We start from the raw sequence: 23,966 nt of genomic DNA, 5'->3' as shown, positions 1-23,966 counted from the left end.
GTTTTTATTCAGTTTAGAACTGAGTCTTGTTCACTGATCCGGACGAGAAGGTTGGTTTCCCCAGGCTACTTTTCCTGACCCTTGCCTTCTTTGCAAGTTTGCTTTGTGTCTGACGGTGAAATAACCACACACAGCAGCAGTGTGTCTGAAGAGGCCGTTGGGATCCTTGGCTCTGAACCGAGGGAAAGAAGGGGCAGAAACATAGTTTTTGCTAATGTGTTTTCAGTCACCTTTCACCAAAACCTAGCACAACTTTTAGGACCAGATACATATTCTCGTGGGTCGGATTCGCCATTTTATCGACGTATTGGTCCGTTCTCACAAGAATGAGCTGTGCACCTGTTGCCAGCATGGACGATTGGGAAAAGGAGAAACAGGGTTTCCGGCTGGCCACCGTCTGAGTGAGTGACCGGTCTGCAAGTCACTAGTAACGGTGCTACCGATTGTGAACCTTTAGAGACCGTTTACTGCGTGTCGGGGCTGCGCTCAGCGATTGCACCTGTTAGCTCACGGGATCCCCACCACACCGGTCTGAGGCTGGCGCCGTTCCTGGTTCTTATTTTGCAGACGAGGAAACCGAGGCACGGAAGATTCAGCAACTTGCTCAGGGTCGCCCAGCTGGTAAGTGAGGCACGGCGACCCAGATTATCTTTTTTATCACGAGTTTTTTCTGTAGGTGTGGGAATCCCAATCACTACAGGCGTTTTTGTCTTTCTTTAAATTGTATTTCAAGGCGAGCATCGCTTTTTAAGCCACAGTTACCAAATATTTAGGAACTGATATAAGTGAAGTCTTGTGTTATGACCGTAAAGGGGAAAACACACAAGCAAATCAACAATATGAAACCCCACAACTCAGGAGAAAGTGAAGGCCTGAGTGCCGGCGCCTTGAGCCCTGAAGGGAGGGAGGAAGCGGCCAGGAACCCGTGAGGAATCCACGAGGCCAGGAACCCCTCCCCCGTGCTGAGGGGCACAGGGTGGGCACACGGGGTCTGGGACACCGTCCCCACCTTCTGCCTGTGGCCTCGGCGTGATGGCCTTCATCTGCGAGGCCCTTTCTCCTGCGATTAATTTTACTTAATATGTGCTTACGTGCTGTTTGCCGGCTGTTTTCACATGGACTTTATCACTGCCTTTGATTTTCTTGGCAACCCAGGAGGATGAGGAGAAGGTTTTGATTTTTTCCCTCCCCCATCCTTTTTTTTTTTTTTTTTAATTTGAAGAAATATTTTCAGCGAGGTGGATCTCCTAGTGTCTCAAAATAGACAAAGCAGGTTGGGAACCAGGCGGGTGGGTCAAGGCTCCCCTCCACGTCCCGCGGGCCCGACTGGTACACCTGTCTTCGAGTCGTGTGAGGTACAGGACAGCGTAGTTAGTGCATTTTCAAGCGGAAGAAGACAGTTGTATCTGAGGGTCATGAGCGTGAGTAACTGCTCCTTCTGGAAGGTTAACTTTGAGGTAAGAATAGGGTTTGGTAGTTGGCGAAATCTGAAATTGCTCAGTCTGCTGTCCAGGAAGGTGCGTTTCCATGGACTGAGCTTAAGGTGCTGAGTTTTAGGGAAGGATTTGGTCCGATATTTCTTCTTCTTTGAGGAAGAGACTGCTGTACTACTCTCAGACAGAAGGAATTATCCACTCAAGAGGAAAAACAAACAAATCATGGGAGTTGCACACAAATTAAGAGTGCATTTTTAGATGGCTTCTTAATTGAGAGTATCGTAATTGCTTTATTAATCTTAAACGAGGTAAGCTCGGAACGTCAGAGAAGGAAAAGAAAATAATTCTGGAAGTTACTTGGAAATGACAGGGCACCTGGGAGCATCCTAGCGGATGAGCCGCCATGACTCCACTCCAGAGCGAAGGTCCTGAGGGCCCCGGGGGAGTGGGGGTGGGGGCAGACACAGGTATGTACCTGCAACAGGCAGGCCCGGGCCCCGGGAATGGAATTTTATTCTGAGAAGGGAGGGGAGTTGGGGAGCCTGATAAGCTTGACCAGTGATCATTTGTCATCATCCCAGTAAATTGAACTTTTCAAGAGGGAGGATGAGTAAGGGTTTTCGGAAATGGAGACTCGACCTGGTTATCCGAGGTTTCTGTTCGAAAGTGGTGGCTTGTCTCGCGGAGCTGCAGCGTGGGAACAGAGTGACCAGGAAGGTCGTTCGTGGGCTCTGTTCCTTTTCCTCAGAGTAACCGAACACGAACAGATCTCGTTTTTTCGGTCTGGTTGCGTTTGTGAAAGATGTGTGTGATCGAGCGGTGAGCCCGGCAGAAGGACGTTCTCCTGAGAGACGTTCTCCTCAGGTCCGTGCATGTAAGGCAGCGTTCTGGATCTGGCCTCCCGCCTTCAGATTCTCAGTACGCGGAGGAACCCTGGGCCCCCTCATCCTGCAAACTCACAAGAAGCTGATTCTGTCCCGGCGAGAAGTGGTCTTGCTTTGCAGAGTGTGATGGGTTTAGGGGGCTCATCCCGAGAGGGGCTCTTGGAACCAGACCCTTCAGAGTCTCAGTGTCAGAACCCCAGCCAGCAGTGCCTTGTAATCGTTTCCTTCGGGGACACGTGCACGTTAAGGACGGTGTGACAGAATGCGCCCCACGGCTGGCTGGGGCCGCCTCTGTTTAAGTCATGTTTGCGCTTCCTCTGCTGTGAAACAACCTGGCTGTGAACTGCTGTGTGGACTTTTAAATTTTACTTTAATGTTTATTTATGTATTTTGAGAGAGGTGGGGGGAGAGCGTGGGGGAGGGACAGAGAGAGAGAGAATCCCAAGCAGGCTCCACGATGTCAGCACAGAGCGCGATGTGGGGCTCCATCCTGTGACCCTGGGCTCGTGACCCGAGCTGAGATCAAGAGTCGGCCGCTCGTCCGACTGAACCGCCGGGCGCCCCTGCTGTGTCGACTTCAAAGCCTTGCCAGCTCTTTCTCTTTGGATGGTACCTGGGGGACTCCCTGTTTTCCTGCCTCCCTTCCACTGACACCAGTGTTTGTAGACAAGAGGTCCTCGTCCACCTGTCGTGACGGCGTGGGGGGTACGACTTGGCGTCTTGAGACAAAGTTCACATGCCGGGGTTCCTTGGTGCGGTCACTGGCTGGCTAAGGGCTGCTAACCTAGTTGCTGCCTTAGCCTCCTTGTGACTACCTGTGAAATGGGAAGGGCACACCGTCTGCCTGCCGTGGTTGTCGTGAGGGCCGGATGCACCAACAGAGGGACGATGAGTGTTCGAGGGGTCAGAACCCTCACCGACGGACCAGCAGTGAGTGCTTGTTCCGTTCACCGTGGGTGGCGCAGTTACCGGGAGCCTCCTTTGTCCCGAAAAGCTGTCGCCTAACAAGTACCTGAGTAGGTAACAAGCACACCCGGTGGTGCTGGTCCGTGGCCCCCGTGGTCGGGACGTGGTGTGGCGGGTCCACAGGGAAGGCTAACCAGAGACCGTTGTCCAGAGGGCAGCCTTAGCAGAGGGCAGGCAGGCTGGACCCACGGTGGCGCTAACCGCAGGGATCGGGAACTTGAACCACCACTGGAGGCAGTCAGAGCCGACAACCTGTGTCTTCAGGGACGTGATGTGCCTGGATCTTCGTTTTAGGAAGGGAGTTTTTAGCAACGTGGAGATGGGGGAGAGGGAGAGCCATCTCTGCTCGCTGTCTTTGGTTATTTTTAAGGTATAAGCCTTTATTTATTTATTCTTCGGGGGGGGGGTGCATGTGCACAAGCAGGGGAGGGGCAGAGAGAGAATCCCAAGCAGGCTCCACGATGTCGGCACGGAGCCCGACACGGGGCTCGATCCCACGATGCTGGCTGGGATCGCGACCCAACTCAGCCACCAGGCGCCCCAGCTGTTCACCGTCTTTATTGTGTTTCTGCCGGTGGCTCTGCAGAGGGCACAGTCGGGACAGAACGGGGCGCTGCCCTCGGCCCGAACTCCAGGGCCGCCGGTCGAAAGCTCTCCCCCGGCCGAGGCCGATCCCACGAGGGCTTTGAGCGGAGAGGAGCAGGTGCCTGTAGGAGTCGGGAATGGGGCCGACAGCTGGCGGGCGGGGCTCCCGTGACCAGCCGGCTCGTGTCGCCTTCAGGACGTCCACTCGGTCGCGATCTGTACAGCTGAGACCGGGTCGGGTTCTGGGGAGGGGGAGCAGAGCGGAGCCGCACGGAGGGAGGGGCCCTCTGGGGAGGGGCGTGCGGGGGGAGCCATGAGGAGGGCTGGAGGGCGAAGCCTGGGAAACACCCACACTCAGGCGTCAAGAGGAGAAGGTGGTCGTGCCCACGGTATCGGCCACAGTAATAGTGAAACCACGGCGGGACTCGGCCCTGGGCTGGTTGCTCCTCCAGACGTGGGCCCGAGATTTGTTCCCACGCCGTTCTCGGGATGCTGTTCAAGCACCTGGGACTCTGCACGTCCGCACCTGGCCGTGCACCTGTGCACAGGTGTGGGGGCTGGGAGGGCAGAGCCCGAGGCCGGAAGGTCCTCCCTCCCGGGGTCACTGGTCAGGGGGCCGTGTGTGCGCGGTGATGGGCGGGGCTTCTCCGCGCTCCGGGGGCTGCCTGCGCCCTTCGCCCTTCTGCTGCCACTTAACCTTCAGAGGAGTGCCCCCTGTCACGCCCACCCCTGTGGCCAGCGCTGTCCTCTCTGGGCGGGTCACTTGACCTCACCCCGCTTTGTTTTCCTCGTCTGCGATCGGGGCAGAGGGGCGTCCCTGCACTTGACGGGGTTCACGGGGGCGGGCTGTGTGCGTGGAGGCGGCAGGACCGGAGTCAGGATCGCAGCTTGGAAGGAGACCTCCTTCCACGGCTCCACGGAAACGCCTCCCCCACGGGGGCGAACGTGAGAGCTCGGGGGGCAGCTGTGAGTGTGCTCAGGGGGAGCCACGTCTGCAGGCAGAGAAGGTCCTGTGTGGCCAGAGGAAGGCCCGGCGGCCTTTTCTGGGCTCACGGAAGCCTTGGGGAGGAGAAACTGGACATGATTCACCCTCGTGCCCAGGGCCCACGGTGGCTGGGGGTCCTCGTGTCCCTCTCTTTGCCCCCCCCCCCATCCTGCACACTACCTCGGTGCTGGGAGCGCTGGACCCCAGAATCGGGAGCTGCGTTTGGATCCAGGGAATCACCAAACGCTTTGTTGTGTTGAGTGCCAGCTGCGTGTGGTCTTTCCTGAGACCCCTTTGCAGCTGCTTTCGGGCGTCTGTGGGCCGGAGGCCTGGGGTCCTGTGTCTGCCCTCCAGTCTCGGTGCCGCCTGTGGGCCCGGCCTGTCCTCAGGGCTGTGCGGTGCCAGGGTCTTACCTGGGGAAGGGTCCTTACGTGCAGCCTGCTCAGTGTGCCTTGCATCAGTGGGAGAGGGCCTTGTGTGGCTTTGTAGGGTCGCGGGCACGTGTCCCTGGAGAGCGGCTTTGTGGGAAGTCTGCACGAGGTTTTCATTTCCGTGGAAGTGAGCACACAGACCACTGGGCCCGTGTCCCCTCCGGATGCAGGGAGACCCTGCTCTCTGGGGGCTGGGAGTGGGGGTGAGCCTGCCCTGTGTCCGTGGCCACCACGCTCGCGGGCGGGTCCCCGCCAGCTGGGGTGGCGGCTGAAACTCTTCCCCCCGCCTCGCCTCGCTGTGTGGCTCTGTGTGGAGTGGCTGCCAGGCCCTCATCAGAAGCGTAGCGGCCGCCTGGCCTCCCCTCGCTTGGCCGCTCTCTCCTACGCACCTCGGCCTCCAGCACTTGGCTCTTCTCTCGTACCTGCTGTGTGGATGTTGCCGCTAACTGGGTCATGTTCTCAGTGACGTAGCGGAAAAGCGGCAGATTGCAGCAAGCCTGAGTCTCCTCGGGCCTTCGGTTTACACCGAGAGCCTGTCTTTGCACTGCTCTTCCTGGATTCAGGCCCACACGTAAAGTTGCCGCCCCCAGGTGCAGAGCAAGTGGCCGCGTGTTCCTTGATACCCGTCTTTCCGGAAGATGTTGCACCAGGGGTGCCCCCTTGGCCCGGGAAGGCAAGGAGCAAGACCCGGATGAGGCCTGAGGGATCTACTTGTTCACGCCGCCCTGAGCTGCCAGCAACCCCTCGGGCCTGGATGGCCCTCCGTCCCTTTCCTACCTGGGCACAGTCTTCCTGTCCCTTCAGAGACGGCTCACCCCTCGCCCCACCCCTCCCGTGACCTCTTGGACGGCCCCAGCCCTTCCCCTCCCCACCCCCCACCCCCCACCCCCGCCCCCGCCCAAGAAGTCGCCGTGTCCTCAGAGCCCTGGGAGCACCAGAATCCTGGCCTGAGCCGGGCGCCACGGAGGCTGCCTGGTCCGGGACATTACACGGAGCCCCTGGCTCCCCCGCGGGGTCTGCTGGATGGTGTGCGGCCTCAGGGCCCCCTGGGCAAGTCGCCCGGGCCTCACCCGCTCTACTTGACTGCACCTGCTTTATGTGCTGGGCTCGCTCACGCCCTCCCCGCAGCTGGGGCCCCTGCCTGCAGACGAGGGAGACGAGGTCAAGACTCCCGTGTGGCTTGTGCCGTCGTCACTGAGAGAACAAAGCGAATCCCGGACCTGCTGCTGTCTTCAGATGTCGGGGGAACGACTTGACGTGTCTGTGCCTCGGCGTCCACGTCTGTGTGATGGGGGTGGGGTGCCATGAGGCTCGAACAGCCGTCACAGGGACATGTCTGGCGGGGCCGTCTCCATCGTTCCTTGTCTTCACTGTCAGAAGGCAGGGGCCCCGCCGACTCTTTACCTGACCGCCATCCAGATGCTTCATAACCGGTCTCCTGAGCAGTCGGGCCTCCATGGTGGACGGCTGGCTCCTCCTCCAGGCTGGGCTCCAGGCTTGCGCTCCATACAGATCTCCGGAAGCACAGATGGACGTAGCCAGCCCGGCCTGGCCCCTCTGCTTGGCCGGCAGGCCGGTGGGCTCTGCAGCCGGGGTGTTATTGAATTGAGCATCTTGTTACTTCTGACTCTCTTCCCTTTTGCTTTTGATGCCTGGATCACTGGCCGGAAGGACACCCTGAACCCTGTCCTGCCCTCGGAGAGCGACGGCCGCGAGGGCCTGAGGTTCCCTCACTCTGGCCTGACGGGTTCAAGCAGGGCTTTGAGCTCCAGCCTCTGTCCTCGCCCCCCCCCCGCCCCCCGTCACGTTTACTCAGTAGGAACTTCTTAAGCGCTTGCTGTGTGTGAGCCCTGTGCCAGGAGCTCAGACCGGAAATGGGACCGAGGACGTGGCACCCACGTGTGGGCTCTGTCACAGGCCACCCCAGGCGGCCACGGCAAGTTCTGGGGGCTGTGCGTCAGGCTCTCCGGTGCCTGCTTGCCAGGGCCTCGCGAGGCCTTTCCCTGGTATGCACGGGCGTGGAAGGGGAGGCAAGGAGAGGGGCCCTCGGTGTCTCTTCTCATCGGGACACCAGTCATACGGGCTCAGGGCCCCACCCTCGCGACCTCCCCACTCACACTGGGGCTTCGGCTTCAGCATGTGAATTGGGGGGGGACACCGGTCAGTCCTCAGTGGATACCCAAGGAAGACCAATGTGAATTCTGACAAAAAGATACCGTGAGGACGCAGAGTTCTTATCCCAGCCGGGGGAGACCAGGCAGGCTTCCAGGAGGAGGTGATACCAGAGCCGAGTTCTGAGGAAGGGTGGCAGTGAGACGGATGCAGCAGCAGCACGAACACTGGTGTGGCCACGTGGCCTTGCCCGTGTGCGCACACGCTTGAGTGTGTACACGTTTGTGCCTGTGTGTGTATGCGCTTGTGTGTGTGTGTGTGTGTGTGTGTGTGTGTGTGTGTGAGAGAGAGAGAGAGAGAGAGAGAGAGAGAGAGAGAGAGAGATGGGGGTCAGCAAACCATTGCTTTCCTACTCGTGTGTTCTCTCCAGTCGGAGTCAGTCACCAGGCGTTGGCTGAGGTCAAGCTATGCAGACTAACGTGCAGACACCGGGGCCCCGGGATCATCTGAAAGTTCAAATGTGCGGAGTTCCCCGAATCATAGGCCACGGTGTTTGCTCTAACCTAATCAGCCGGCTGCTAGACGCTCCTGTGACTCGATTACAGCCGCTGGCCACTACAAAATCAATCGCTCGTGGCTCCCAGGCCACCCCGTGGGCCGCGTCTGGGTTAGGTCAGGTAAATACTGAATTACTGCCTGGAGCCGGCCTGCGGAGACGTGGCGGCTGATGTCTGCAGTAACGGGAGGGTAGCTCTGATCGCAGGTTTAATCATTCGCACTTATCTTTTCTGGGTTTCTTCTCCCCCAAACATTTGCTCTGTTCCTTTTTCCTGTCCTTCCGACGTTCTAAGTGTCCAACTCGTCTGCGTGCCTGGTGTGGCTGTGGGGCCCCGGGTCCTCGGCGGCCTCATCCAGGCGGGCGGTGGCCGGGCTCCCCACGGTCACCCTGTCTGCTCACTGCCTCCTGGGAGCCCTCAGCCTCCAGCCCGAGGACCAGCTTCCCACGGTCTGTGAGTGCCCCACCCGCCCCCGTGCGTGCGTGAAGACTCGCGTGTGTGCCGCTCACACGAATGACGGGCGGGACCCAGAAGCTCTGCCGTTGTGGAAAATTATGTGTGGAAAAAATATCCATCTTTATTTTTTCCCCTGAAGATGCAGACAGAATGAGAAATACTCCAGTAAACCTGCAAAAGCGATGCCTCTTAGTTGTCTCTGTAATTCAGCCCGTCGTTACGACAAACCGAGGCATCACAGGCTTCGTAACTGTGATTATGGTACCGTTTCCTGTGTTACAAACCGATGCTTTCGTTGCATATGAGAAACTGTTTTCCGTGATGAATACTGGAAACATGATCAATGTCCCCGTCGTGCACATCTGTGGTCGGCCCGCGTCCGTGCTGGAGGGAACTTGGAGGTGGCGGTCATTACTCGTGCAGAAACGGGCCCGGGGCTCTCACAGCTGGTGAGCGGCAGAGCCGGCCAAGGACCCCAGTTTCCTCTCTCTGATGTCACTCGCACCCCTGCAGACAGTTGGGGTTGTAACAGCAGTGCCCGCCTTTCAGGCGTCTTTTGGGTTAAATGAGATAATAGGAGGAAACACACACACAGCAAGGTCTGGCCCAGATCATGGCCCGGTGAACACAAGGGGTCCTTTCCTCCATTAGTCCTTGTGAGCCTCCTCCACAAACCCGCTTCAGGCCTTCTTGAACAGGTGCTTCCCGCCCTGCCCCCCGTGTCCTGGGTGATAAATGTCACATGCTCAAGAGCTATCACATCCTTCTCTGTATTTCCCTGAAACACATTTACAGCCACGGGGGACGGTCTGCAGACTTCGCTATGCGGCTGCTACACTTTGCCTCCTGGGAGATGTCTGTCTGTGTCTCTGTCTCCTCATGTGATGCATCCCCTCTCCTGGGACCTGGGGGCCCAGCCCCCTGCGGCTTGGACAGGCAGCACCGGCGGTCAGCTGCCCGGTGCGTGCACCGCCCGAGGTTGGTGTGACAGGTCCCTCTCTGAGTAATACGGCTGGCCGGGCTGCTGTCTTTCCCGAGCACACGGGGCGATGTGTCCCTTGGGAACAGAGGCCCCAAGTGCTGCGGAAGCCCTGGCTCCCGTGAACGCCGTGCCGTGTGCGCTGGTTCCTGAGCCGGGAGCGGGCGTCGCCCAGGACTTGTCACGCCGAGAACTTCACGCTCATGAGCACAAACCGTGGGGCTTCACGGAGCCTCACCATGCTGAGATCGGCAAAGCCGATGCAGAAGCAGCGCCATGGGGTCTGGGCGCAGAGACACGGGTTCAGACTTGTTTGAAGAGGGAGGCGTCTGTATTGGGTGACGTGTAGGGACACGGGCAGGGCCGCCCATGGGCCGGTGTGTGGCTCGCTTGCTGCCCAGTGAGGACTCACTCTGGCCTGAACTGAGACTGTGTTGTGGGGACAGTCGGTCAGTGAAGCCGGACGTGTGGTCATGATAACACGACTATGACGGCAGTAACGATGGCCGGTGTTCCTCACCCACATGCTTCGTGCCTCTCACGTTTCGAGTGTTTTCTTTCCACGTATGAACTCGTTCAGCCGTATGGCTTAGGTCCTGTGTTCATGCCTGTTTTCAGACAAGCAAACCAGCAGTACCGGGGCTGGGGTCCCATGCAAGCCCCCGGCCCCACTGCCTGCAGGCTGGGGGCACTCGGCCCTGGCACCTCAGATGTCAGACTGGGATGGATCTCCCAGCGGCCTGCCCGCTTTCCCCTCGAACAAAACCTCTTCCAACAGGAAGCATAATTTCCTAATCTCTTGCAAACTGTTTCCTTCCGAGGAACTCATCAGGAGGTCATTCGGGAGCCCCTGGGGGCCAAGAAAGGAGCAGTGTGTTTGGGCCACGCTTTAGGGGTTCGCGCGTGGCCCAGCTCGGCCCTAGGCCTGAGGCTGGGAAGCGCCGCTCCAGGGACTGGTCCAGCCGCGGCGAGACCGGGCAGGTGCTCCATGTGGGGGCAGTAAGGTCCAGGGGAGGGGGCGGGAATGGGGGGGAAGGAAGGCTGGGGACATGTAGGGAAGGGTGAGGTCAAGAGAACGGAGGGGAAGGAGAGGAACGGCAGTGGAGTTTCTGGTCCAGGCGCCGGGGAGGAGTGTGGAGTCCGTGAGCGTCAGGGAGACGTCAGGGGGAAGAGCTCATTGTGGGAAGGTGACTTTGGTCTGAAAACACTTAGAGTTTGATGTGCAGGTGGAGTTGCCCCGCAGGCATCAGGATGGCAGGTGCAGTCGGGGTTCTGGAAGCAGATTTAGAGTCATCCTCTGGGAAGCAGTCATTGAGATCAGCGTTCGTGGTCCAGAGAGGAGCCTGCAGGCTGGGGGTCCGCCAGGGGCTCCCCAGAGAGGCTGGGGCGCAGGGAGAGCCGGGGGCCTGCATTTGAATCCCAGCTGCACAGCCCATGACCTTGGGCACGTCCTTGAGCGTCTCTGTGCCTCAGTCTGGTCACAGTGCCCGGGGGCATTTGGAGAAGCCGGTGAGGCTCCAGGGAGGTGCAGGGGTGCTGGGTGAGGGCTGGTGGAACTCCCCAGGGGTGGAACGGTGCGGGCGAGGGCACAGCACCTGTGTTAGCTCGCTGGTGGTCACGGGGGGTTCCAGCGCCCCTCTGCGTGGTTGGCGTTCCTGGCGAGACCTCAGCATGCGGCTCTTTCTCTGACGGCGGCCGAGGGGGCTGCGAGCGTGTGGGGGGAACAGCGGGTTCCCGGTGCAGCCTCGTCCTTTCTCCTTGCGTAGGAGGCAGCAGCCGCGGGGGGAGCACGAGAAGGTGAGTCCGGGAGGAGTTTATAAAAGGGGGGGGGCGGTCCAGGGGGGACTTCGTGGGCGTTTCTGTGGAACCGGCTTTGCTTCTGACTCCAGATGCCCAGCCTTGAACACAGCGAATGGCACTAAACGTTGGAAACTCAGGAAAACTGGCCAGACGGACACAAGGAAGCCATCCTCCCGCCTCTGAGGGCGCGTGCGACTCCTCTTGGACCACCAGCAGCATCTGTCAGGTCACAGGACTGCCGAGGTCTGCACAGCGGGGGTCTGGCTGCTTAGTGGAAATCTGAGGTTTTCTTCAAGTGCAGTGTGCCCTTATTTAGTTTTTTTTTCTGAAGATGGGTCATCTGGGGCCTGGAGGCGGCTGAATGGAGAGGGTTCTGCACAGAGCCCGGGGGCTGGGCTTTTTCTTTCTGCCGAGGGATCAAAGCTGGCAGGTGGACAAGGAGCGTCCGGGAGACAATGTGCAGGGATCACCGGGGACCCCTTGGGTTAGAGATTTTAATCTGTCCCCCATAGCGAAGGGGTTGTGTGTGTGTGTATTTGTTGTTGAGACTTTAAAGGTAATTTAGAGAACAAAACTAAGGAAGTAACTGTCACATGAACTCTGCTGAAAGTGAGATGCAGGCATCTTTTCTACATGTGCACGTTTTCCCCCCAAACGGGACCGTATACATGATTTTGTGACCTGCATTTGTTGCTTAGCGGTAAATCATGGTGTCTTTTGTCGTCTCTTAAAAATTAATCTCTTATAAATAATTTTAACTCACTTTGTAGTGTTCTGCATTATGCATATCGCAGAATTTATTTAACTGATGTGCTGCATATCTGGTGCTTGAAAAACAGGGGCGGTTTTTTGGGGGGGGGGGCAAATGGCCTGATGATCCTGAAAACGAAGCTGTAATTACTCGCTGTAAAAAGTGCCCGAGGGGATCCGGTTGGTGTTGAATGTGCTCATTGGCAGGGAACTCGGGAGCTTGGGTTGGAGCGTGTCAGGCACATGTTTCTGGGAAGCTTGGCGCTGAGCAGAGGGGAGGGTTCATCTGTGTGCAGGTACCGGCGGGCTTCCTGGAGGAGGAGCAGCCTGCGCGGGAGTACTGTCACCAGGGGGCGCGGGGTTTTCAACAACCTGGAAGCGAGGACACCCCGGTATTTTTATGGGCCATTTGCATTGAACGGCACGGATTGTTGGTTCATGTTGTTCTTCAATTTTTCTGTTGGTGATTTTTATATTTTTCTCATTCATTTATGAAAACTTCATATATCTGCCTGTCCATGTATATTACAAGCACTGTTTTTGCAGTTACAGTTAATTGCACTTAAGAAAAACCTAATCAACTTTTCTCCATGTTCCTGCCATTTGGTTTCATACTTCAACCTGAGACCCGCGTCCGTGGCTCCGGGAGGCGGAGCAGCTGTGCGCTGGGTGATCTGCGGAGGGTGGCTTGTGGGGAGCCCCCACCCCCGCACAGGGCGGCCCTGGAGCGTGGGATCCGCGGGGTCAGCTGCCCGGTTTCCCTGCATCCGGGGCGTTGTGCTCCTCGCCCGTGGAGGCCGACGCTCCTGGTGCTGAATCCAGATCCCGCCTGCTCACTGCGGCCGCGCCTGTGGCCTGCCGGGCACCCGATGGGCATCTGGCTCTGCGTTCAGGGTTCCGTGAGGTAGTGGGGGGCAGACGATCCCCGAGTCAGGGTGCCAGCAGGCACGTGCTGCCCTGGTTCTCGTAGGCCCGGAGGGTCTCCTGCCTTTACGAGGACGGCGGCGCCCCACCCCCCCACCCAGCAGGAGATGGCGGCCCGCGGCCTCACGAGAAGGACTTGGCAGGTCAAACGTGTATGTCAGGAGCCAAAGTCGCGGTCATTCCTCCCTTAGAGCAGGCGGCTGGTTCGCGCCAAGTCAGGAGAGGGGGCCGGAGCTCGCCTGGTCCTCCCAGGGCTCCGCAGCACAGGCTCCTGTCCCGAAGGGGGCAGGTTCCCGCGGGGAGCTGGGCAGTGTTGAACCCGTCCGGCCGCAGGCCTGCCCGCTCGGGCTCTCCCTCCCTGAGCTCCTGCAGCTCCTGGACAGACAGACGGACGGGCCCACGGCTCACCCCTGTGGGGCTCGCCTCCTAGGAGGGCTCCTCGGAGGGCAAAGCAGGGCGGACCTTACGGCCTTGGTATGAACGAGCGTCCCAGCCCCTTCCCGCTAACTCCTGAAGGCCTACTCTGCGCCCGGGGGCTTTCCCACCTCTGCTCCTACGCAGGATTGATGCGGTTCTCAATCCGGACGGCAGCCGGCACCCCACCCGGTTCCGCACCCCGTGGGGGGCCTCGCCTGTGTGCTGAGGCTCAGAAGGACCCGGAAGCTTCTGGAGCCTAAAGTCCTGCCGTTTACCTGGAACCGGGCTGCGGCTGGAAGAGTGGTGGTGGGCGGGGCCGGGCTGCAGCGGGAAGGGCGGGGCCGACGGCTCCCAGGCTCTCAGACAGCGGGCTCGGCTCGTCCTTGGGACTAGCCTCAAGCAGACGCCGTGCCACTGCCAGACGCTGTCCCAAGGACTGGGCCGCGGATCATCCCCAGGGAGCGTGACTCCCGCAGGAGGGTTGGGGGCTGTGGACGGCAGTGTGGGGGACATGCCCCGCGTGAGGGAGGCCGTGGCGGAAGGACCTCAGCTGGTGGGTTCCACGCTGTGCTTCCCGTGGCCCCGTGGCCCCTTTGCGCAAGGGCCCGCCCAGCCCCTGGCGTCCCGGCACGGCGCCCTCACGCGGCCTTTTCTGGTATCGCTGCTGTGATGACTTGTCCTTCCCTTTTTTCCGGGCTCCTGTCTGCAGGACGCTGGCCCTCCCAGACTCCCCCGGAATGTTCCTGCTCCTCCTTCCATCTGTCTCCTTTCCTGAGAGATTTCCACAACTTTTTCCCATGTTTTTTTGTCAAGGTGTTTTAGCTGCCATATTTTAATTACTAGGAACCCTTCCTTTTTATCTAACGGCACTCTGGTCTTGTTTCTTGTCTTGTATCTTTGAGGATGATGCTGTCGTAGTTTTTTCTCTGTGGTGTGACCTAGTGTTTCTCGAAGTGGAGGCTTATGACCGTCCATGATGACGACAGGGGCCGTGTGTGCACAGGTGCCACTGGTCCCTTCTGGACCTGCTGGGCTGGAATTCAGCCACCTCCTCGAGGCAGGGGGGTCCCCAGCCGTGCACATCTGCAGGGGGTCCCCGGCTACACACATGGAGCAGGTCTGCTGCTCCTCTCCGGGCAGAGCCTCCGACTTCTCTCCGGGGTGGGGATGAAGCCAGCGGCCTGGAGCCGCTGTTCTTGCACAGGCAGGAGAGCAGCGGGCGGCGGTGCTGGTCCAGATTTACGCTTTCCCTCCCTCAAGCGCCTGCTTTGGGTAACGGTGCCTTTTCCCTGCTCTCTGCTGGTGCCCCCGCATCTCTGAAGTGGGGCATCCTGAGAACGAGCCTCCGCACCTGCCCTGGAGGAGGGCACCTGGGTTGAACTGTTTCTTTTTTTTTCTTTTTTTCCAACGTTTATTTATTTTTGGGACAGAGAGAGACAGAGCATCAACGGGGGAGGGGCAGAGAGAGAGGGAGACACAGAATCGGAAACAGGCTCCAGGCTCCGAGCCGTCAGCCCAGAGCCCGATGCGGGGCTCGAACCCACGGACCTCGAGATCGTGACCTGGCTGAAGTCGGACGCTTAACCGACTGCGCCACCCAGGCGCCCAGGTTGAACTGTTTCTACACGCATTGCCTCCCCGCGCCCGCCCCACTGTCTGCAGGACCTTTTGGGGCTCCTTGGCCCCGGGGCGCCCTCACATTACTCTTCACGACTCTGCCGACTCCTTGGTCCACCTTCCATTTTTTAAAAATGAGACACTTTCTGCATTTTCACTTCCCCTGTTTTCTGTGTTGTTGGGGGTTTATGCCCTTTCTGAATCCTTTGTTGTCGTTTTAGTGGAGTCTTGGGAAAGAGAAAAATTATGCACATGTTAAGTCTGACATGTTCACGAAGCCCTAATTTCACCTTAACTTATGTCAGAATAATTTTTTTGCACGGGTAACGGTATGAGATGCTGTTCTGAGTGGCTCGTGGTTGTCATCCCGCTGAGGCCTCACCCCTGCCCTGGAGGGAGGTACCGATACCCTGCGTGCGGTGTTGGAGACGCAGGCAGAGCCAGGCTGGGTAGCTGCCCGGGTGGCGAGCGGCGGGTCTGGGGGAAGTGCACGCGGGGTCTGAGCATTAACCGCGGCCCCCGCTGTGTGTTCTTGGGGAGGAGGGCGTGTGCGTGCGCAAAGCAGGACGGCACACGGTGAGGGTGCAGTCGGCACCTGGGGGGGGTGGGCTTCTGTCACGGGGACGAGGAAGAAAGGCCACGCCGGGCCCGGGAGGAGAGAGGAAAGCAAGCTGGTCAAGAGCTGTGAGCGGCCCCGCGGTAGTGCTGAGGCGGGTCTCCCGGGGATGCGGGGCGTGCGGGGGACGGTGTTCGCCCGGGGCGCCCGCGGCACGTGGCCAGCGACCACCTTTGGGGTGAGAACGGGGCAGAGGGTGCTGTTGGGAGGCTCCCCCCAGTGGCCGCCTACCTGAAGGGGCTACAGGGAGCAGGAGGCGAGGGACCCAGCTTCAGACTGCACCGCGGGAGGACGTGGTAGCCGTGGCTCCGTTTTCCCGTGGCCTGTCAGGAGGCCCCACCCTCCCACACCACCTCCCCTCACCAAGGATCGCAGAGCAAGTCACTTGGTGCCCGGGATGTGTATTTTAAAACCTCGGATCCAAATTACAGCCTTAAAATGACTAACGACCTGTGGTTGAAGGGGACGGGCCCTCAGGAGCCGTGTGGTCTCTGTGATGAGCCGGGAAGGCTGTGTCAGGTGTCTGGGGGCCTGGACGTGGTTACGGATGCTGGAGCGGTGAACACCGCGTCTGCCAGAGCCCCCGGGTAATTTAATCCCGTCAGTGCCTGTTGGAATTCAGGTGCCGTGTCTGAACATAGACGTGTCGTTTCTACACGTCGTGTAACGGTGCCTGCAGACGTGTGGTCACGTACGACACAAGTGGCTTGGGGGTAGCCTGGCTACGCTTCCTAATCGCAGCCTCCACGTAGCCTCCAAATGTTTTATAAGCCGCATTTGCGTGTTCTATGGCTCGTACAGAGTCCCCGACGTGCCCACCTGCCTGCGGCTTCACTTCGTAACGGGCACCTGACCAGGGGCAGGGGTGCTCGGGGCTGAGGACGGGTTGGCAGCTGGGGCCGCGCGGGCGCTTCTGTCCCCGCGGCTCGGCCCCGTGTGCGGGCTTCAGGAGGCCTCTACAGCTGCCGGGCTGGGATTTCCCAGAGCAGGTTGCAGGCGGGCGGGAGGCACGGGGTGGGGGAGGCTGGGGTCACCAGGGGCTCCCTGCTGCCCGGTCCGTTAGTAGCTGTCTTGTGACTTCACTGTTGTTTTCAGTACAGTGTGGACGTTGTCACCACCCTTCCGTGTGAGCGGGGGGTGATCCTTTGGGGAAGACGAGGACGCACATGCGGGGTGGGGGTGGGGGTCCTCGGGATCCTGTCCTGAGCCCGGTAGGGGTCCGCGCCGGGCTAAAGAAGGCATGGAGGGGCGCCTGGGTGGCACAGTCGGTTAAGCGTCCGACTTCAGCCAGGTCACGATCTCGCGGTCCGGGAGTTCGAGCCCCGCGTCGGGCTCTGGGCTGATGGCTCAGAGCCTGGAGCCTGCTTCGATTCTGTGTCTCCCTCTCTCTCTGCCCCTCCCCCGTTCATGCTCTGTCTCTCTCTGTCCCAAAAATAAATAAACGTTGGGAAAAAAAAAAAAAAAAGAAGGCATGGAGTCCTGTGTGTGGAGGCCCGCGCGGTGGGAGTGAGTGGGGCGCGTTGTGTCGGAGAGTCTCCACGGAGAACCTCGTCTCCGCCCGTGCCCAGTGACAGCACAAGGGCCCCGGAGGTCAGCGAGGGCTTCCGGCAGCCGGCTTGGACGACCGCGGTTGCCAGGCCCTGTGTGCATTTGTGCTGGGTCCCAGCCCCTGGGGACACAGGTCCAGCTGTGTGTCTGCAGCAACGGCAGACCTTGGCGGGCACACAGGTTGGCTTGGAAAGCCGAGACTAAAGAAAAAGGGGGAAACTTGCATTTGGGGCCCCGGGTGACGGGTACGTGGGAAGGGGCAGATCTCCCCTGTGGCTCTGGGAAGCCCCCAGGGGTCAGAGCTGGATGGGAGTCGTTACTGTTACCTTTCGGGTGGTGGGCAGTGGTCACCCCTGTGAGGGGCCGTGGTTTTGGGTGCCGTGGGAGGGGAGCGGGCGACCGCTGATGTCCTAGCAGGTGGCCTGTGGGCCGGGCCGTCGGAGGCTCCGTGGAATTGCCGTGAGAACGCCCTCCCCTCAGCGGGTGAGCCACGGGTGGAGACCTGTGGTGCCTCTCGTGGTGACCGTGCCGTGGGACACACCGGCGTGCGGGCACAGACGTGTTTATTGGGACGAGACCCCAGCACCCCCTGTGGGCGGCGCCCCTGGCTCCTTCCCGTCTGCACTGCTACATCATTACTGCTGACGGGCAAGTACATCTGTGACGGGGAGCCGTGGCTGCCGCGTGGCTGTCGCCTGTGAGACCCGCCTGCTCCGCCCGATTGTGCGTGCAGTCTGCCCACCTGGGCCGGTGCCCCGCATGCGGCTCTGTGGCTCCTGGTGCCGGGTGCCGGCTGCGCGGTGGCTGTGCGGGCGGGGGACGTGCGCTTCTGTTGGTGCTGCTTCTGGAGAGCAGAAGCAGTAACCACGACAGATGCTGGCAGACACGCCCCTTGCTGTCGGCTGACCTGTTTTGTTTCTCGTAGCGGGGACTTTCTTTTCTCCTTTGTTGCTCTCTGAATCTCTCCGTTTAAACGTAAAGCCTGCTGAAGACCGGCAATGAGAGTCTCAGGGAGGGATCAAGATGCTTCGGGGGCTCTTGGGACGCATAGGAGCAGGTGGGAGAGCGCAGGCCTGTGAGAGCAGCCGTCTGCGGGTCGGGCTTCTGTCAGAAATGTAGCCACTCCCGTCTGGGGACTTTCACGCCTTCCCTGAGCTGCCGATGCACCTGCCGTCCAGGGGTTGCGGCGGCCAAACCGCACAACCTCCCGACTGAGAACGTGCTTGGCATCCAGAGGGCATGATTATGAGGGTGGGTGTGGACTGCTTGTCCAGGAAATTCAGAAAGACATGGTGGCCTCCACGGAGGAGGAGTCCATCTTCTGTGCCTTCCCTCCGTCCATCCGTCCACGCATCTACTGACCATCTGTCTGTCCGTCCGTCCACCCGTCTGTGCCCACTTGTCGATCCATCTATCCATCCGTTCGTCCATGCCTGTCTGTCCATCCATCTGTCCATCCATCCATCCACCGATTGTCCATCCACCTGTCCATCAACTGTCCACCTGTCTATGCCTGTCTGCCCATCTGTCTGTCCTCCCATCCATCCATCCATCCATCCATCCGTCCATCCATCCATCTTTCCACCTGTCCACTGACCATCCATCTGTCCATCCGTCCATCTACCACATCTGTTGGCCCATCACTGAGTCAGCTTCTGCTGGCCCCTCCGGCATGAAAGGCCTGACGGGAGAACTCGGGTCTGGGCAGGAGCACAGCACACAAGGCCGCAGGGCGGAGAATGTGGGAGGGGGAGAGGTCGGGTGTTACTGCTCTGGGAAAAGGTGTTTCCAGGTTTGGGGAATGAGGCTGCATAAACCATGAAGTCGGAGCAGACAACCCACAGTTATTCCTGTGCGTTTCTTGATCGAGACTGGGAGAGCTGGGGGTGAGGCTCCCTGATCAGGAGCGGAAAGCCGGACCTACCCCCCTACCCCATAGCCACAGACGAAGCTGCTGTCAGAAGCGAAACCTGCCCCAGAGGGCACAGTGGGCTGAGTGCACAGAGCTGGCGTACGTGCAGGGAGGCCCTGGGTGCCAGGCCAGGAGCTGGTGGTCAGAGCTGAGCTCAGCCCCTGGTTTCTGCTTTCTGGGCACAGCCCAGTGATGTGGGGATTTGGAACCTGGGGGCACGAAGCATCGTTCTCAGTGTCCCCAAACTTCAGGCCAACATAGGAGTCCGTGGAGGGGTGGGAGGGGCAGGACTTGCCGAATCTGTCCGAATGGCAGGATCCCCGGTGGACCAGCCAGGGCGGCAGGGCAGGCCCCTGAGGCGCGGGTGCTGGCCTGTCGGGCTCACCTAGGATGGGGCTGGCAGATGCAGAGGCAGCATCGTCGGGCCCCTGTCCCTGACTGGGCGGTGTGGGCAGTAGGTGCCAACAGCAGGCACAGAGGTACGAGCTGGGCAGAGAGGAGGTCCTGATAGATTCCACCAGAGGGACCTGGAACTTTCTAAGACCAAGCGGGTGGATTCTCTCGGAGGCATCTGGACTGAGGACTGAGTGGCTAGTGGGCAGGAGGGGCTGGTGGTGACCTTGGTCCTGACTCCACCCCAAGACCACAAGCAGATCACTGAGCATCTCAGGGCCCAGTGGCCTCACCCCCGAAGCGGAGGGTGTCCGGGCCCCTAGGAAGGACCGCATGCGACGCGGTGCCGGAGAAGCCTTCGTGAAGTCCGAACGGTCCAGCGGCCGTGGGTGTTCGGTAAGAGTCATACTTGGACATCCTCACGTCCAGTAGCAGGTGAGAATGGCAGATTTCGTCAAAGATTTTGGGAGAACTCTAATTACTGACAACAGGTGACGTTCGGCCTGCAGTGTCCCGTCCCCATCCTGTCTTCAGTTCAGAGGGGAGGGTGGCTGCTGAGGCCAGAGAGCCGGGAGGCAGCGCTGAGAACCCGCTCTCTGGTTGCCTGGAACGTCTGGCCACGGAGGCCCTGTGTAACCTGTTGTCTCACTGAACCCTGGCGTCCGGGGACGGCTGTTCGGGTCCCCCGTCCTGGGTACCAGGCCAGGAGAAGGCGCCCCCATCATGTCCGGACTCTGGTCTGGAACCCCCTCGGCCCTCTCCTGCGTGCCAGGGGCCTCCCCACCCCCGGCAGTGGCAGGATCGTGGGCCGAGTGGGTCTGGGTCACACCGTCAGGGTTAACCACGTTCCAGCAAAGCCATTTTCTTGGTGAAATCATAGGACGAGCCCAGCGTCGAGTTTACAGGAAATTGTGCACGTTGATGAAGATTGGTATGAGTTTCGAGTTGTTTTCCTCAGAATTCCGTAAAACCACCTCTCAGTATGTTTCTGTCAGAGTCCTGTCTTCTCTTGAATTTTTGTCTTATGGCTAAATTTGATGAAATGATAGTATCGTTTGGGAATTCTCTTCTGTTTAAATTTGCTTATTGATTTTTTTTTTAAATGAAGATCTCAGCCCGTGGGAGGGTTTCTCCTGACTTCCGAGGAAGACGGGGGGGGGGGGGGGGGCACTGGCGCCACGTGACGGGAGCCGGCTTCCAGCCCCATCCGGTGGCACTCACAATTCCAGCTGCCGTGGCTCCCTCCCCCGTGGCAAAACGAAGACCGAGGATTCACAGGCCCGCCGCCGCGTCGAGGAAGAGCCCGGGCTGGACGCTGTGCCGACCTTGGGGTGGTGTGGGGTCGGTGTGCGCAGCCCGGACCGTGGGGCTGTGCTGAGGACCAGGAGCCTCCTCCTTGGTCACGTGAGGCCACGCTCGCTTCAGCCCTGTGTCCCCGGTGCTGACCGGCGTCTGGTGGAGGGAAGGGAAGCCCAGGTGTCTTTGTGGTGGAGGGAGCGGGATGCTGGCTTCCAGCTGTTCTTCCCGGGGTCCTTGTCCTGCGGTCACCGGGCGTCCTGCTGGTGTCCACACCCGGGAGGTTCCTCGGTACAGCTACCTGCTGCTGGTCTGTCCTGAGTCCTGTCCCCAGCTCGTATTCTCTCCACGGCAGCCCCCGCATACCTTACGTGGCCCCAGCAGGTCCCTTCCTGCCACGTGGGAGCCGAGAACCTAGCCACGACCACAGCGTTTCCCTTCCGTGGCGGACATCTGGCGATGTCGAGACACCTGCAGGGGTCTCCTTCCCCGCAGTCTCGGGGGATGCAGGAAATACGAGCCCTCGGGACCTTGGTGCTGCCTTGGGCACCCCTGCTCTTCCCCAGTGTGGACGGCTGTCCACTCCCCAGCCTTTGTCCCGAGGTCTCCTTCCCTCTCTTGGTGCCGTGCTCCACACCACGGGGACGGGCCTGGTGGCTGCCGGGAGCGTGACTATAAGGGAATGAAAATATGCCCGGTGAGTATTCTCAAGATACCATTCGTGTTGCACAAACAAATAAAACGTGGTCTGTGTCCATGACAATACTGCTTCAGTCAAGGAGACAGATTCACAACCACGGATTCAAATCGTGTGATCGATGCACAGCTGCCATTGCAGCCTTGCACGCCACCCACACACGTGCACACTCATTCACGCACACATGCATGCATGCCACCCACACGTGTGCACGCACACACTTTGACAAAGCAGGAAACTGAGGCCCAGAGAGGTTCATTGACTTGCCCTGCCTCAGACAGCTGGAGATGGGCTGATTCGGGGTTGACAGCGGGTTCTGGCAGGTTCTGCTTCCCTTGGCCGTGTGTGCGCCGCCCCCAGGACACTGGAGGAAGGCTGGGCCGGGGAGCTGGTAGGGGCGGGGGGGGGGGGCTCTGTCATCGCCGTCCCTTTGGCCCTGCTTTTCAGTGGGAGGGCAGCCGCTGGCTCAGTCTGCAGAGGTGAGGTGTGGGGTGCTCCTGGATCAGAAGGTCGTGCCATGTCCCGTCCTGCCCCTGACACGGGAGAGCTGGGCAGGCTCTCGTGGGAACCTCTCTCTTCCGGAGCCACGAGACCTGCTGACAAGGGACAGATGCAGAGAGGAGACAGAAGGGACTCCTGCGGAATCCCACCAGCATTTTTCAAGCACAAAATTGAACTCCTGCCAGAAGTTTCACACGGAGTCGGGAGGGAGCTCATCGGGCTGGCGGTGCCTGGAGGCCATGCTAGCGCCCACAGGACCGGCCTGTCCGCCGTCACCGGGGCTGGCAGAGCAGGACTCGAGCCCGATGCAGGGACTGGAGCCCCTGCCCATCCCACCACCCACCCCGCTGCCTGCCCTGCTGCCTACCCCCAGCACTAAACGTATTTATACCTTATTTTATTTGCTAGTTGGAAATGTGCCAGCCAAGCTCCTGACTTTATTGAAAACCGTGAAGAACTGGGGATTAAAATTCAGCGGGAGGAAGCTTGCCCCTGGGAAGGACATTGATGCTGCGGAAAGGCCAGCTTTCCCAATGCCGGCGACAGGTGGACCATCCCGGCCGCTGCTGCCTCATGCGCTGGCTCTTTGTGAACTCTCCGCGTGCATGTTCCGGGCTTGCCGAAGACGATGTCCCCCAGGGGAGGTTGCTGCCTCATCTGGTGAAGGCAGAGCCTGCCAGTTTAGGAATCTTGCTTTCGGGCCCAGAGGCTGAGAGCATCAGGTGCTCGGGGGTCAGGGCAGCCCCAGGCCAGCCACAGCCGAGCAGACCCTGGGGGCGAACGGGCTGCTTGGTCTCTTGAGAACTGGACTCGAGTTCTAGAGAAGTTAAGTGAGCAGCATCCTGGGTGGGAGGGAGAAAAGTGTGCCATCGGCTGAGTCCCTGTCCCCAGGCTTCCAGAAGGAGTGAGTGGATTTCAGAGCACAATCTCTCTGGAACCAGGCTGAGGTCCGACACGGCCCAGGGGCTCACCTGCTGCCCACCAGGCCACCTCCCGGCTCCCAGGCCTCTGGCCTCAGCTCCCCCTTGCCCTCGGAGCCCTAGCAGGTTCCAGGGTTCAAGGCCCCCGTGCGGTGGTGTGGGGCCACGGCCTGCATGGCACACCCTGCACTCGCGTCTGGAGCCGACCACCCCCCCCCCCCACCTGCCAGCAGCCTGGCCACGTGATTAAACTGCATCTTCACTGCCCTGTGCCCCACCCCCCCCAGGGCAGGCTGATGCCACGTGCCTCACAGCCCACCTCTGACCACACGGTTGGTGTTTGGGCTTGGCCTGCTCCATCCTGGGTCATCTTGTCAGCTCTCCTGGGACCACGGACGGATAAGAAGGACACACATCACTTGGGAAGTCCCAGCTGGAAGGCGTGCCTAGGAGCTGGGGCCGGGCCAGCCGGATTCCCCCCCTTCCCCACCACTGCCTTGGCTGGCCTCCCCCTTGGCTGGCCCCCCCACTTCCCAGCCCCCCCTCCCTCTTGGCTGCCCCACACTTCCCAGCTCTCTCCTCCCCCTCGGCTTCCCTCCTTCCCCCTCCCCAGTGGCTTACCTCCCTTCACCCCCCACCTCCCCCCTCAGCAGGTCACCACCACTTGCCTCCTGGTAACACCACCCCGTTTCTGAGTTGAAATGACCCAGGAAACCAGGTCTACCTCTCTTTCCAACTGCCTGGCTGCAGGGGGAGGGGACATCAAGCAGACGGGAAGATAGGGATTTTCCTTGGGTCTCGGGTGAGGGCTGAGGGTCCTAGCCGCACCTCTGTGCCTCCAGTCCAATGCTCTGCCCTTGGGACTCAGTTTACCAATTCAGGGCCTCTCAAATTGCATTTGGGTTAGCCCTTCAGTGTTTTCAAAGCGTCGGGGTCCTTCCTTCTCTGGGCGCCCTGCAGGTCTGAGATGGACAAGGTGATTCCCAGTCCCTCTTTTTCAGGCACGGTCACGAGGCTCTATGGAAGCTTCTGCAGTTTGCCGAGGGCCACGTGTCACTGAGGCGCTAGAGCGGGCCAGCGGCCACCGTGCCCCCACCCCCAAGCAGAGTGAGCGATTTGACACAGATCGCCTTTTTCTCGTGCGGAGCGGAGGCCAGATCTGCTCCCGGCCCAGCCTGTCCTAT

The 23,966-nt window shown here is 60.0% G+C and overlaps 1 protein-coding gene across 4 annotated transcripts in view; it reads left to right on the top strand.

Annotated features, from left to right (window-relative positions):
• SUSD4 (sushi domain containing 4) overlaps window positions 1-23,966 on the top strand; it is a 93,538-nt gene that overhangs the window by 6,895 nt on the left and 62,677 nt on the right. Inside the window, exon 3 of one of the 4 annotated variants that reach the window (XM_047848190.1) lies at window positions 568-621. The exons of the other annotated variants lie outside the window; for them this stretch is intronic. Coding sequence (XP_047704146.1) covers window positions 568-621 — 54 coding nt within the window. The remainder of the gene's footprint in view (window positions 1-567; window positions 622-23,966) is intronic. 4 annotated transcript variants of the gene reach the window in all.

The sequence above is a fragment of the Prionailurus viverrinus genome, unplaced genomic scaffold, assembly GCF_022837055.1.
Source record: "Prionailurus viverrinus isolate Anna unplaced genomic scaffold, UM_Priviv_1.0 scaffold_53, whole genome shotgun sequence".
Lineage (NCBI taxonomy): Eukaryota > Metazoa > Chordata > Mammalia > Carnivora > Felidae > Prionailurus > Prionailurus viverrinus.
This window is presented reverse-complemented; position numbering and strand designations above follow the sequence as displayed.